This window comes from Hemiscyllium ocellatum, chromosome 7 (genome assembly GCF_020745735.1).
Source record: "Hemiscyllium ocellatum isolate sHemOce1 chromosome 7, sHemOce1.pat.X.cur, whole genome shotgun sequence".
In the NCBI taxonomy this organism is placed as follows: domain Eukaryota; kingdom Metazoa; phylum Chordata; class Chondrichthyes; order Orectolobiformes; family Hemiscylliidae; genus Hemiscyllium; species Hemiscyllium ocellatum.
Window position 1 is genome coordinate 99,453,906 of NC_083407.1, and position 13,141 is coordinate 99,467,046.

At 53.5% G+C, this 13,141-nt stretch overlaps 1 protein-coding gene across 1 annotated transcript in view; it reads right to left on the reverse strand.

The window, feature by feature from the left end:
• slc19a1 (solute carrier family 19 member 1) overlaps nt 1–13,141 on the reverse strand; it is a 71,102-nt gene that overhangs the window by 41,144 nt on the left and 16,817 nt on the right. The window contains exon 3 of the mRNA XM_060828079.1: nt 8,174–8,344. Within this exon, the coding sequence (XP_060684062.1) occupies nt 8,174–8,344 (171 nt within the window). The remainder of the gene's footprint in view (nt 1–8,173; nt 8,345–13,141) is intronic.

A 13,141-nucleotide genomic window follows, 5' to 3' on the forward strand; every position in this document is an offset into this window, starting at 1 on the left:
GATAGCGAGAGCGCGAGAGATAGCGAGAGCGCATGCAAGAGAGCGAGCGAAAGAGCGAGGCATGCATGAGATAAAGCGAGAGAGCGCGCAAAAGATAGAGCGCGCACGAGAGAGCGCGATCGAAAGAGCGTGAGAGAGCGCGAGAAAGAGAGAGCGAAAGCGCGAGAAAGAGAGCGCGAGAGCGCAAGAAAGAGCGAGAGCGCGAGAGAGCGCGCGAGAGAGAGAGAGCGAGAGCGAAAGAGCGCGCGAGAGATAGCGAGAGAGCACACGAGAGAGCGCGGCGTGCATGAGATAAAGCGAGAGAGCGCGCGAAAGATAGAGCGCGCGAAAGATAGAGCGCGCGAAAGAGAGAGCGCGCGAAAGAGAGAGCGCGCGAAAGAGAGAGCGAGAGCGCGCGAAAGAGAGAGCGAGAGCGCGAGAAAGAGAGAGCGAGAGCGCGAGAAAGAGAGAGCGAGAGAGCGCAAGAAAGAGCGAGAGAGCGCGCGGGAGGTAGCGAGAGCGCGCGCGCGAAAGCGCGAGAGGTAGCGAGATAGCACAACAGGTAGCAAGAGCGCGCGCGAGAGAGAGAGAGAGAGAGCGAGAGAGAGCGAGAGCGAGAGAGAGCGAGAGAGAGCGAGAGAGAGCGAGAGAGAGCGAGAGAGAGCGCGCACGCGAGAGCGCGAGAGAGAGCGATAGCGAGAGCGCACGCGAGAGAGCGTGAGAGAGCGCGAGAGAGCGAGCGGTAGCGAGATAGCACAACAGGTAGCGAGAGCGCGCGCGAGAGAGAGAGCGCGAGAGACAGAGAGCAAGCGAGAGAGAGCGGGAGAGAGAGAGATCGCGAGAGAGCGAGAGCGAAAGAGCGTGCGCGAGAGAGCACACGAGAGAGCGCGGCGTGCATGAGATAAAGCGAAAGATAGAGCGCGCGATCGAAAGATCGCGAGAGCGCGCGAGAAAGAGAGAGCGAGAGCGCGCGAGAAAGAGAGAGCGAGAGAGCACAAGAAAGAGCGAGAGCGCGCGCGGGAGGTAGCGAGAGCGCGCGCGCGAAAGCGCGAGAGGTAGCGAGATAGCACAACAGGTAGCGAGAGCGCGCGAGAGAGAGTGAGCGAGCGAGAGAGAGCGAGCGAGCGCACACGCGAGAGCGCGAGAGAGAGAGAGAGCGATAGCGAGAGCGCACGCGAGAGAGCGCGAGCGTAAGAGCGCGCGAGAGATAGCGAGAGCGCGAGAGATAGCGAGAGCGCACGCGAGAGAGCGAGTGAAAGAGCGAGGCGTGCATGAGATAAAGCGAGAGAGCGCGCGAAAGATAGAGCGCGATCGAAAGAGCGTGAGCAAGAGCGAGCGAGAGAGCGCGAGCGAGAGAGAGAGCGAGAGAGCGAGAGAGCGAGAGAGCGAGAGAGCGAGAGAGTGCAAGCGCGAGCGAGAGAGAGCGAGAGAGCGAGAGAGCGAGAGAGCGAGAGAGCGAGCGAGAGAGCGAGAGAGCGAGAGAGAGAGCGAGCGCGAGAGAGAGAGCGAGCGCGAGAGAGAGAGCGAGCGCGAGAGCGAGCGCGAGAGAGAGAGCGAGCGCGAGAGAGAGAGCGCGCGCGAGAGCGAAAGTGACAGAGTGCGAGAGGGTGAGAAATAGAGAGCGCGAGCGCAATAGAGTGAGAGATAGAGAGAGCGCGCATGAGACAGAGAGAGCGAGAGCGCGCATGACAGCGAGCGCGAGAGCGAGCATGACAGCGAGCGCGAGAGCGAGCATGACAGCGAGCGCGAGAGACCGCGAGAGAGAGATAGCGCGAGAAAGAGAGAGCAAGAGCGCGCGCGAGAGAGAGCGAGAGCACGAGCGCAAGCGCATGCGCGAGAGAGAAAGTGACAGAGAGTGCGAGAGGGCGAGAAATAGAGAGCGCGAGCGTGAGCGCGATAGAGCGAGAGATAGAGAGAGCACGCGAGCGAGAGCGAATGAGCGCGCGAGCGAAGGAGCGAGCGAGAGAGAGAGAGAGAGAGAGCGCGCGCACGAGACAGAGAGCGAGAGCGAGCATGACAGCAAGCGCGAGAGAGCGCGAGAGAGAGAGCGCGAGAGAGAGCGCAAGCGCACGAGCGAGAGAGAAAGTGACAGAGTGCGAGAGGGCGAGAAATAGAGAGCGCGAGCGCGACAGAGAGAGCGCGAGAAATAGAGAGCGAGCCCCGCGCGCGCGAGACAGAGCGAGAGCGCGCAAGAGAGCGAGAGCGCGAGAGAGACAGCGGGCGAGAGAGACAGCGGGCGAGAGAGACAGCGGGCGAGAGAGAGCAAAAGAGCGCGCGCGAGAGAGCGTACGTGAGAGAGCGCGGCGGCGCGCGAGACTGAGCGAGAACGCGAGCGCGACAGAACGAGAGCGTGCTCACGCGAGACAGAGCAAGAGCGAGTGAAAGCGCGCGCGAGACAGCAAGTGCGACAGCGAGAGCGAGAGCGCGCGCTCGTGTGAGAGACAGTGAGAGCGCGCGCGCGCGAGAAAGAAAGCGCGAGCTAAAGAGTGAGAGAACGCGCGAGAGCGCGCGCGAGCGAGAGACTGCGAGAGCGCGCGCTCTCCATCACTCTGTCTTTCTCTCTCGCTCTTTTTCGCGCGAGAGGGGGAGAGCGCGAGGGCGCGCGCGAGAGGGGGAGAGCGCGAGGGCGCGCGCGAGAGGGGGAGAGCGCGAGGGCGCGCGCGAGAGGGGGAGAGCGCGAGGGCGCGCGCGAGAGGGGGAGAGCGCGAGGGCGCGCGCGAGAGGGGGAGAGCGCGAGGGCGCGCGCGAGAGGGGGAGAGCGCGAGGGCGCGCGCGAGAGGGGGAGAGCGCGAGGGCGCGCGCGAGAGGGGGAGAGCGCGAGGGCGCGCGCGAGAGGGGGAGAGCGCGAGGGCGCGCGCGAGAGGGGGAGAGCGCGAGGGCGCGCGCGAGAGGGGGAGAGCGCGAGGGCGCGCGCGAGAGGGGGAGAGCGCGAGGGCGCGCGCACGAGCGAGATAGCGAGAGCGCGAGGGCGCGCGCACGAGCGAGATAGCGAGAGCGCAAGGGCGCGCGCACGAGCGAGATAGCGAGAGCGCACGAGAGATAGAGCGCCCGGGAGCAGGAGCGCGTGAGAGCGCGCCGCGAGGGGGAGAGCGAGAGCGAGACGCAGCAACAGAGAGTGATGAGATCTCAGGTCTGAGACCTTCCCTCAGAAACTGGGAGACGATTGGGATTCAATAAGTTTGAACAAGGGCTGGGAGAGAGAGAAGGACAAAAGCTCAACATCAGCAAATGACTTAATCTTCCAGGCTGAAAAGAAATAGGGCAAGAAGTAAAAACCTGAAGTAGTGAAATGTACGCCTACAGTTGGTGTTTTGCTGGCTGAAAGCAAAAACCCCAAAACAAGTGGGTGTAGATAGTGGTGGGGGGCAGGAGATTACAGTCAACACTGTTGAAAGAGCATGGGGTCTGGAAGGCTGTAAAACAAACAGTCACTGACAGAGGGCAGCAGGCCGGGGACAGAGATGTCAGGTGAGAGCGAGGCACAGAATTACAATGACAAGAGACCAGAAGCTCGGGGTCACGTTTGAGGGAGTGCAAAGCATGGTGGCCTAGCCTCCCCCAAGTAACAGGCCTAGTGGGTCCCCAGGGTGAAGCAAGCAGTGAACAGGTCAATGCCTCACCTGGAACAGGGAAAGGGGAGGAGGATGCTTGGGCCTTTCGATGACGGGGAAAACAAAGCTCCTGCATTGCAGAGAAACCTTTTTGATCTCAATCGTAGGTTCGTACGGTTGGGAAAGATACTGAAATGGCTCACTCCCAGGGTTCTTTTGAGGTATCCGGATCTACTTTCAGGCTGCAAGATGTCACGCTGAGGCTGATCAATCAGCAGCGTTAGCTGGGGGTGAGGGGAGAGTCACATGGCACTTGAATCAACTTGTAGGAAAAGGCCAGAACTGGAAAAGGGAGAGCCAGTCGCCAACAGGGGAAAGAATACATGATGACACGGTTTGAAATCCTGGTCTGATTAAAGATACTGTGGTCTTTGGCAACATCCTGTCCCTTCTGTATAATACAAAAAGGGTCAGGAACTAATTAATGATAAGGTCCTAGGGAGTGTTGCTGAACAAAGAGACCTTGGAGTGCAGGTTCATAGCTCCTTGAAAGTGGAGTCGCAAGTAGATATGATAGTGAAGGTGGCATTTCGTATGCTTTCCTTTTTTGTACAGGAGTTGGGACGTCACGTTGCGGTTGTTGGGAGGTACAGGAGTATTGAGTACAGGAGTTGGGAGGTCATGTTGTGACTGTACAGGACATTGGTTAGGCCACTGTTGGAACATTGCGTGCAATTCTCATCTCCTTCCTTTCGGAAGGATGTTGTGAAACTTGAAAGGGTTCAGAAAAGATTTACAAGGATGTTGCCAGGGTTGGAGGATTTGAGCTATTGGGAGAGGCTGAACAGGCTGGGGCTGTTTTCCCTGGAGCGTTGGAGGCTGAGGGGTGACCTTATAGAGGGTTACAAAATTATGAGGGGCATGGATAGGGTAAATAAACAAAGTATTTTCCCTGGGGTCAGGGAGTCCAGAACTAGAGGGCATAGGTTTAGGGTGAGAGGGGAAAAGATATAAAAGAGACCTAAGGGGCAACTTTCTCACGCAGAGGGTGGTACGTGTATGGAATGAGCTGTCAGAGGAAGTGGTGGAGGCTGGTACAATTGCAAAATTTTAAAAGGTATTTGGATGGGTACATGAATAGGAAGGGTTTGGAGGGATTCGGGCCGGGTGCTGGCAGGTGGCTCTAGAGTGGGTTGGGATATCTGGTCGGCATGGACAGGTTGGACTGAAGGGTCTGATTCAATGCTGTACATCTCTATGATTCTATAGGACGCAAGAAGAGGATGAGGGGAAAGGGGTGGGAGGAATGTTTCGAGGAACAGCGCCTGGCAATTGCTCCTGGTCAACATTTATTCCACAACTCAGCAGTTATGAGAACCCAGATCACCTGGCTGACTAGCACATCGCTGTTTGTGGGATCTTGCTTTGTACAGCTTGCTCGGCGACAACAGAGACCGGGACACAAGAAGGGACACAACTGACTGCGAAGCAGTTTTGGATGTGCCAATGTTTTGCAAGGCGATGTATAAATAGAAGCCTTTAGATGTAGCAGCAGCGTGGGTATGAATGGGGTCTGACCGCCTGCCTGCCTCATGCAGGCCAGTACTCAGGGGCACAGTGCCAAGCATAGCTTGTGGGGTTTGCTTTTGGGGTGTGGAGAGATCTGTTTACACCTCTCGCTCTGAAGTCTGGGCAGCCAAGTTTAACAAGTGTCATCACTTTCATCGCCTCACGTCTCTCGGTACGTGCCAGTTTGGGAACACTGGATCCCACTCTGGCACTAATCACCATGTTATTCTCGGTCAGATTCATGGTTCTGGAGGTGGGGGATGGTGTTTATCTAAGAATTGGTTTTCTTTGCCACAAAATGCCAGGCTTGAACCGGCAGTCTCCGTGAGGGTAAACACGTTCCCCAGGCAAGCTCGTTGATCTGAACCAGTGTAAATCCCAAGAGGAACAACAGAGGCCAGAATCAGGCCTTTTGGAGTAAATCACCTCACTCTGGAGAGTCAAAAAAACACAGCAACGTTTCGCAAATACATAGGGATCTCGAGATCTATCCCGGGCTGTTGTCAACACAGTGGACTTTAACCCGGGAAGTTTATATGTGCAGGGAGTCCGACAAGTGAACAAAAGGATACGGTGTGTGGGAAAGGCAGCAGGATCTGCAACTGAGTAGCACCTCCCCCAGCCGCTGTACCCCGACTTTAGGGCCCGTGAGCGACGTTTCGAAGGGCGGTCACCAATGTGTGAACAGCAATTAGTGAACCCACTAATTACGACTAATGATCAGGCAATTGATCCATCAGTGAGGAGGGGGCGGGGGGAGTGAGCAGCCCTCTCTCACTGCTCCCTGAAAGGCTTCACCTTCATGGCAGGCTGCTATTTTAGCAGTAAACAAACCGCAGCGAGTGGTTTGGCCTGGATGGGTTTATTTTTCACATTGGAGGTGAAGGCAGGACACACATTCCCAATCACTGACTTAAAATTAATCATTAGTTCAGGGTTCACAAGCCAACGGGGTCTGGATTCAGGATGGATAAAGTTTGACTGATTGTTAACTACAAGCACATCCAAACAGAGACACTACCCAAACCTGTACAGTCACTGCTATATTCCTCAGACAATTAATCACAACAACAAGCTCGATCATCTCACAGCAAAGAGAAAAAGAGTCAAGCAGAATTTAATCGATGTGGTCAGAATTATAAAGGATTTTCTTTTAAACAGAAGCTGCATAGAAAACCATTACTCGTGGTAACAGACAGTAAGCAAGAGGCCACTGGTTTAAAGATAAATGACAAACAAGATGGAGGAAGGTAGTTTTTAAACCGATGTCGTGATTTGGAATGCGCTGGTGGGGGCAACTTGAATGCTGACAGTGGGGGTGTTGCTTTTAACATGACGGTCAGCTGTGGTCAATCTCACCCTGTAGGGTATAGTCTGGAGCTTGTGATGGAGAGATGTCAACTTTCTGTCCAACACATGGCTACTTCAGTAACCTTCCCTCCATTGGGAAGTCAGATGTGGGAACGTTTGCTGATGATTGTACAATGTTCAGCACCGTTCGCCCACCCCTCAGATACTGAAGCAGTCCGTGCTCAAATGCAGCAGGATCTGGATAATGTCCAGCCTTGGGCTGACGAGTAACACTCACACCACACAAGTACCAGGCAATGACCATCACCAATAAAGAGGCAATCTAACCCCACTTCCCTATGTCACTCAATAGTGTTACCCTCACTGAATCCCCCATTATCAACATCCTGGGGGTTACCAATGAGCAGAAACTTAACTACACTCAGCATAAAAACAGTGGCTCCAACAGCAGGTCAGAGGCTGGGAATCCTGCAGTGACTCCCCAGTCCTTGTCCACCATCTAAAAGGCACACGTCAGGAGTGTGATGGAACACTCCCCACTTACATGGAAGGGTCCAACTCAAACAACACTCAAGGAGCTCGACACCATCCAGGACTGGCACTATATCCACAAGGGCAGCAGATACAGCAGCAGACGACAGCACAGGGACAGACGGAGGAATGGCCTCCCACAGTGCTCCATCAATCTATAACGAGAAGCACAGATGGCCCAGTGGTGGCCACAATTATACCAGCGTGCCGGCCTGTTCTGGATTGGGGCTGTTGTTTCCTGGAAAGTACACACCACACTCATTTCCCACCGCACCCCACCCATAAGAACTCGGAACACAGAGTAGGCCATTTGATCCCTCCAGCCTGCTCCGCCATTCAATAAGATCATAGCTGATCTTTTCGTAGACTCAGCTCCACTTAACCCACCCATCTGCTGCCCTTTGCTGTTCAAAAATCTACTTACCTCTGCCTTAAAAAACATTGCCTCAACTGTTGTTTCACTGGGCAGGGAATTCCACAGATTTACAACCCTGTAGGGGAAGACATTCTGCCTCAACTCAGTCCTAATTCTGCTCCGCCCCACCCACCTTATTTTGAGGCATTGCCCTCTCATGCCCGTGTCACCCACCAGTGGAAACAACCTCCCTGCTTCTATCACATCTATTCCTTTCATAATTTCTGTAAGATTCCCCCCTCATTCTTCTGAATTCCAATGACCATAATCCCAGTCACTCAGCCTCTCCTTATAAGCCAAACCCCTCGACTCCGGAATCAACCTAGTGAGCCTCCTCTGCACCCCCTCCAGTGCCAATACATCCTTTCTCAAGTAAGGAAACCAAAACTGCACATAGTAATCCAGGTGTGGCCTCACCAGCACCTTGTACAGCTACAACATAGATTAGATTCCCTACAGTGTGGAAACAGGCCCTTCAGCCCAACTAGTCCACACCGACCCTCCGAAGAGTAACCCACCCAGACCCATTTCCCTCTGACTAACACTACGGGTAATTTAGCATGGCCAATTCACCTAACCTGCACATCTTTGGACTGTGGGAGGAAACCGGAGCACCCGGAGGAAACCCACGCAGACACAGGGAGAATGTGCAAACTCCACACAGACAGGATAACCTCCCTGCCTTTAACCTCAATCCCTTTAGTATGAAGGGCAATATCCCACTTGCCTTCCTAACGACCTGCTGCACCTGCCAACCAACCTTTTGCGATTCCTGCAGCATTCCCAAGGGCAGGAAGGGGTTGCATGTGTTCCATACCTAACAGGGTTGCGGCTGCATCCACACCACCGTTGTAGACACCTCGGTTTTCCCTGGACGGGTGAATATTATCCCACAGGATCTGCACGTAGTAAACCACCAGGTAATAACCGGTCGAGTTAAAGATCCACCACAGAGACCACAGCTTCAACTGCGGTGATCGGACCGTATCTGAAAGGGGGGGGGGGGGACAAAACACAGAATGAGAGTGAGTGAGTGAGTGAGTGAGTGAGAGAGAAAGAAAGAAAGATTTTAGCTCCAACTTAAGAGATTTACTTCAGAATCGTAGAATCACATTAGCATTTCCAGAGTGTGGAAACAGGCCATTTGGCCCATTGAGTCCACACTAACCCTCCAAAGAGCAAGCCATCCAGACCCATCCCCCTACCTTATCCTTGTAATCCTGCATTTCCCATGCCTAATGCACCTAACCTACACATCCCTGGGCACGATGGGTAATTAAGTATGGCCAATCCACCTAACCTGCGCGTCTTTGGGCTCATCACAAACATTAGCCAATGGTGGGGCTTTAAGTGCGACTCATGTCAGGAGGAGACCATTCAACTCATCAGACCAGACACTTCATTGCAAAATTATTTTATTTGGACCCACTCCCCAACCCCCCACCAAAACAGACCCTTAGGTTTAACTCATCCACGCCGACCAGATATCCCAACCCAATCTACTCCCACCTGCCAGCACCCGGCCCATATCCCTCCAAACCCTTCCTATTATTCATATACCCATCCAAATGCCTTTTAAATGTTGCAATTGTACCAGCCTCCACCACATCCTCTGGCAGCTCATTCATAAACCCTCTGTGTGAAAAAGTTGCCCCTTAGGTCTCTTTTATATATTTCCCCTCTCACCCTAAACCTATGCCCTCTAATTCTGGACTCCCCAACCCGGGAAAAGACTTGCCTATTTCTCCTATCCATATGACCCTCATAATTTTGTAAACCTCTATAAGGTCACCCCTCAGCCTCCGATGCTCCAGGGAGAACAGCCCCAGCCTGTTCAGCCTCTCCCTGTAGCTCAAACCTTCCAACCCTGGCAACAGCCTTGTAAGCACCTGAACCCCAGCAGATACAAGCTTCACCTGTCTAACCTTTCCTGACACAAGAGTTCCAGCTCAAAGCACTGATGTTCCTGCTCTGGATGCTGTGTGGTCTGCTGTGCTTTTCCAGCTTCTTATCTATGGGCTCAACCTATCCTCGTAATGGAGCATCTCCATTCCTCTTACTTTTGTTGAAAATTCCAGTCTTCCCATTGGTTCACTCTTAAATTTGTACCCTCCATCCCTTCCTGCTTTCCAAAAGTCTATCATTTCCTGTTTTAATGCCTTTCTCAGTAACCTCAGCTTAATGCTTTGATTTATGACACCTTCTGAAATGCGATCACTTGCCTCCACTATTAAGCTTGATGTACATTCCCACTTCCCGAGTTATGCAGCTTACAAGGACACTTTCCTGAGCGCAGTTCAGGTGGAGATTGTGCTAAATGGTCAGCCATTTTCCCCATGACTGGTGCCAGTGCCCTGGAAACCAGAGCCCACTTCTCCCACACCAATGAGCCATGCATTCTCTAATCAGGCTTGCCCAATGCCAATGTGCACACTGCTCATGTACCAATGCAGAATGTCCTCTGGCCAATTAGGGATGGGCTACAAAAGCCAGTGACATTCATCTCATGAATTACTTTTTTTTTAAAAACCTTCTGGCAATGGGAACATAGTTTCACCCCCATCTCCTCCATCCAGACCCCTCTTTAGTTTTGAGAACTTCTGTCTGCATCGTCACAGCTCTCGTTTTCCCAGTGGAACGGTTAGCCAGGGCTCCCCTGGCTGGGTACAAATAGATCTGGTTGTTCCCCAGAAGAGCAAGGAGTGCTCCCTCTTCCAACCCTCAACTGAAACAAACATCGCCGAGACACGTCCTGGAAACTGGGGCGTAAAATGGAAAATCTTCCACAGGTGAGGGGCACCAGTGCAGCCAACCTGCCTGAGCTGGGAGCGTTCAGGCCCAGGTGTACTCTCCTCACACACTACCACAACTGCTGACTGAAAACTGGCCATGTGCAGTTTGTGGGAGCTGGCTGTACATGGCTGCAGCATCTCCTATCTGACAGAGTGAGTGAGCGAGAACAAGAGCACACGAGAGAGTGAGAAAGAGCGAGAGCGAGGCGAAAGTGTAGACTGCAGAGCAGAGTCAAGATTAGAGTGTTGCTGGAAAAGCACAGCGGGGCAGGCAGCATCCAAGGAGCAAGAAAATCGACCTTTCAGACAAAAGCCCTTCATCACGAATGAGGCTGAGAGCCTCCAGGGGTAGAGAGATAAATGGGAGGGGGATGGGGGGGGAGGTAGCTGAGAGTGCAATAGGTGGATAGCGAGGTGGGTGAAGGTGGAGAGGAGGATGGAGCGGATTGTTGGGAAGGAACATTGACTGGTGGGACAGGACACGAGGATGGTGCGGAGCTGGAAGGTTGGAACTGGAGTAAGGTGGGGGTTGGGGGCAGCAGAGAGAGAGAGAGCGAGAAAGAGAGAGAACTGGTGAAATCCACATTGATGCCCTGGGGTTGGAGGTTCCTGAGGCATTCTTCCTCCAGGCATCTGGTGGTGAGGGAGAGGAGGCTCAGGGACCTGTGTGTCCTTGACAGAGTGGGAGGGGGAGTTGAAGTTTTCGGCCACGGGGCAGTGGGATTAGTTGGTGCGGGTGTCCCAGAGATGTTCTCTAAAGCGCTCCGAGAGAAGGTGTCCAGTCTCCCCAGTGTAGAGGAGACAGCAACAGATACAGGAAATGATGTGGGGAGTGCAGGTGAAACTCTGATGGATACGGAAGGCCTCTATGGGGCCTTGGATGGAGGTGGGGGGTGGGGGGGGGGGGGTGGAGGGGAGGTGTGGGCACAGGTTTTGTGATTCCTGTGGTGGTAGGGGAAGGTGCCAGGAAGGGAGGATGGGTTACTGGAGGGCATGGACCTGACAAGGGAGTCACAGAGTGAATGGTCTATATGGAAAGCAGATAGGGGTGGAGACAGAAATATATCCCTGGTAGTGGGTAGGTGTGAAAATGGCGGGGGATTGGTGTGGTGGCCTCTGCATACATTGCATCATCCCCCACCATTTCCACCACCTACAAACAGACCCCACCACCAGGGATTTATTTCCCTCCCCACCCCTATCTGCTTTCCATTAAGACCATTCCCTCCGCAACTCCCTTGTCAGGTCCACACCCTCCCCTCTCGGCACCTTCCCCTGCCTCCACAGGAATTGCAAAACCTGTGCCCACACCTCCCCTCTCACCTCTGTCCAAGGCCCCAAAAGGAGCCTTCCACATCCATCAGAGTTTCACCTGCACTCCCCACATCATTTCCTGTACCTGTTGCTGTCTCCTCTACACTGGGGAGACTGGACGCCTTCTCTCAGAGCGCTTTAGAGAACATCTCTGGGACACCCGCACCAACTAACCCCACTGCCCCGTGGCCAAACATTTCAACTCCCCCTCCCACTCTGCCAAGGACACACAAGCCCTGAGCCTCCTCCATTGTCATTCCCTCAACACCCAATGCCTGGAGTAAGAACGCCTTGGGACCCTCCAATCCCAGGGCATCAGTTTGGACTTCACCAGTTTCCTCCTTTCCCCTCCCCCCCACCTTACCACAGTTCCAACCTTCCAGCTCAGCACTCTCTTCATGACCCATCCCATCAGTCAATCTTCCTTCCCAACCATCCACTCCACCCTCCTCTCCGACCTATCACCTTTACCCCCAACTCCATTCACCTATTCCACTCAGCTCCCTTCTCCCCAGCCCCACCCCCACCATCTCTCCATCCCAGAGACAGACAGAGACAGACAGACAAAAACAATGACTGCAGATGCTGAAAACCAGATCCTCGGATGCTACCCGAACTGCTGTGCTTTTCCAGCACCACTCTAATCTAGGAGACAGAGACAGAGACAGAATGCATCATTAGCTATAAAGGGCTTTGGAAACAGCCTGGAACCACTCCTGGCGTTACGGAAATGCAATGGTTTACTACTTTCAGAGCTACATGTTGGCCGGTCTCCCTGGCAGGCTGTGATGGGCAGGAGAAAGCACCCACGAAACTACAGGGTGACCAGGTTTTGAAAGGTCAAAACTGGAAACCACTGGTAAGACTGGGACAGACAGGCTGTCACATTTTGGATCGACTGTGGAACTTTGAGAGTGGGAGTGTGCGGACAGAATGAATGGAAAAGGACTCTTCTGTTTTTAAAGAGGTTAAGTGAGGGGGGTGTGGTCCTGGCCAAAATGATCCAATGCAGACCGTCAAGGGAAGTACCTGGACTCCTAATCGAACGAAACCTGCCCTCGGTCACAAACTTTATTTAGGTTCAGTTTACTGAGCAAATGTCAAGCAGCTCACTGCTGCCATCTACAGTGTGGCCAGAGGACCGGCAGCTCACTTCCAACACATTGGGATGCCAAAATGGAGGGTCAAAGTTCAGAAACAGAGGGCACCAAAGGTTGACAAGAGCAGACGTGCGGGGCAAGGGTCAGCAATCAAGAAAGGCAAGACCCCAAAAAGGAAGGACGGACGTACGGACGGACGATCGAGGGAAACAAGGAGATCCACTTTGGAAGACATTTGAGAGGATCAACTCCTCAGGAATTAAGACAGAGCGTGACCCATGAGACATTGCTGCTTCAAGCAAAGACGGGGAGGAAAATCAAAGAGGAGTTATTAAAAAAAAACTAAAAAGCAAACTTCCTTCATTTGACTGGAACACTTATTCAGAAATGAAATATTGAACGGGATAAAAGAACTAGGCAGGATGAAGGCACCTATTGACTAATGGCAGGGTCTTTGGGGGTGGGGTCATGTGGTGAAACCAGTGGAACCCTGGGAAGGACGTGAAAGTGAGAGCAAGAGCAAAGGCCATCCCTTTCGGATGGGGGGAGTGTGGAAAAAGACTTCAGAACCTTAACATT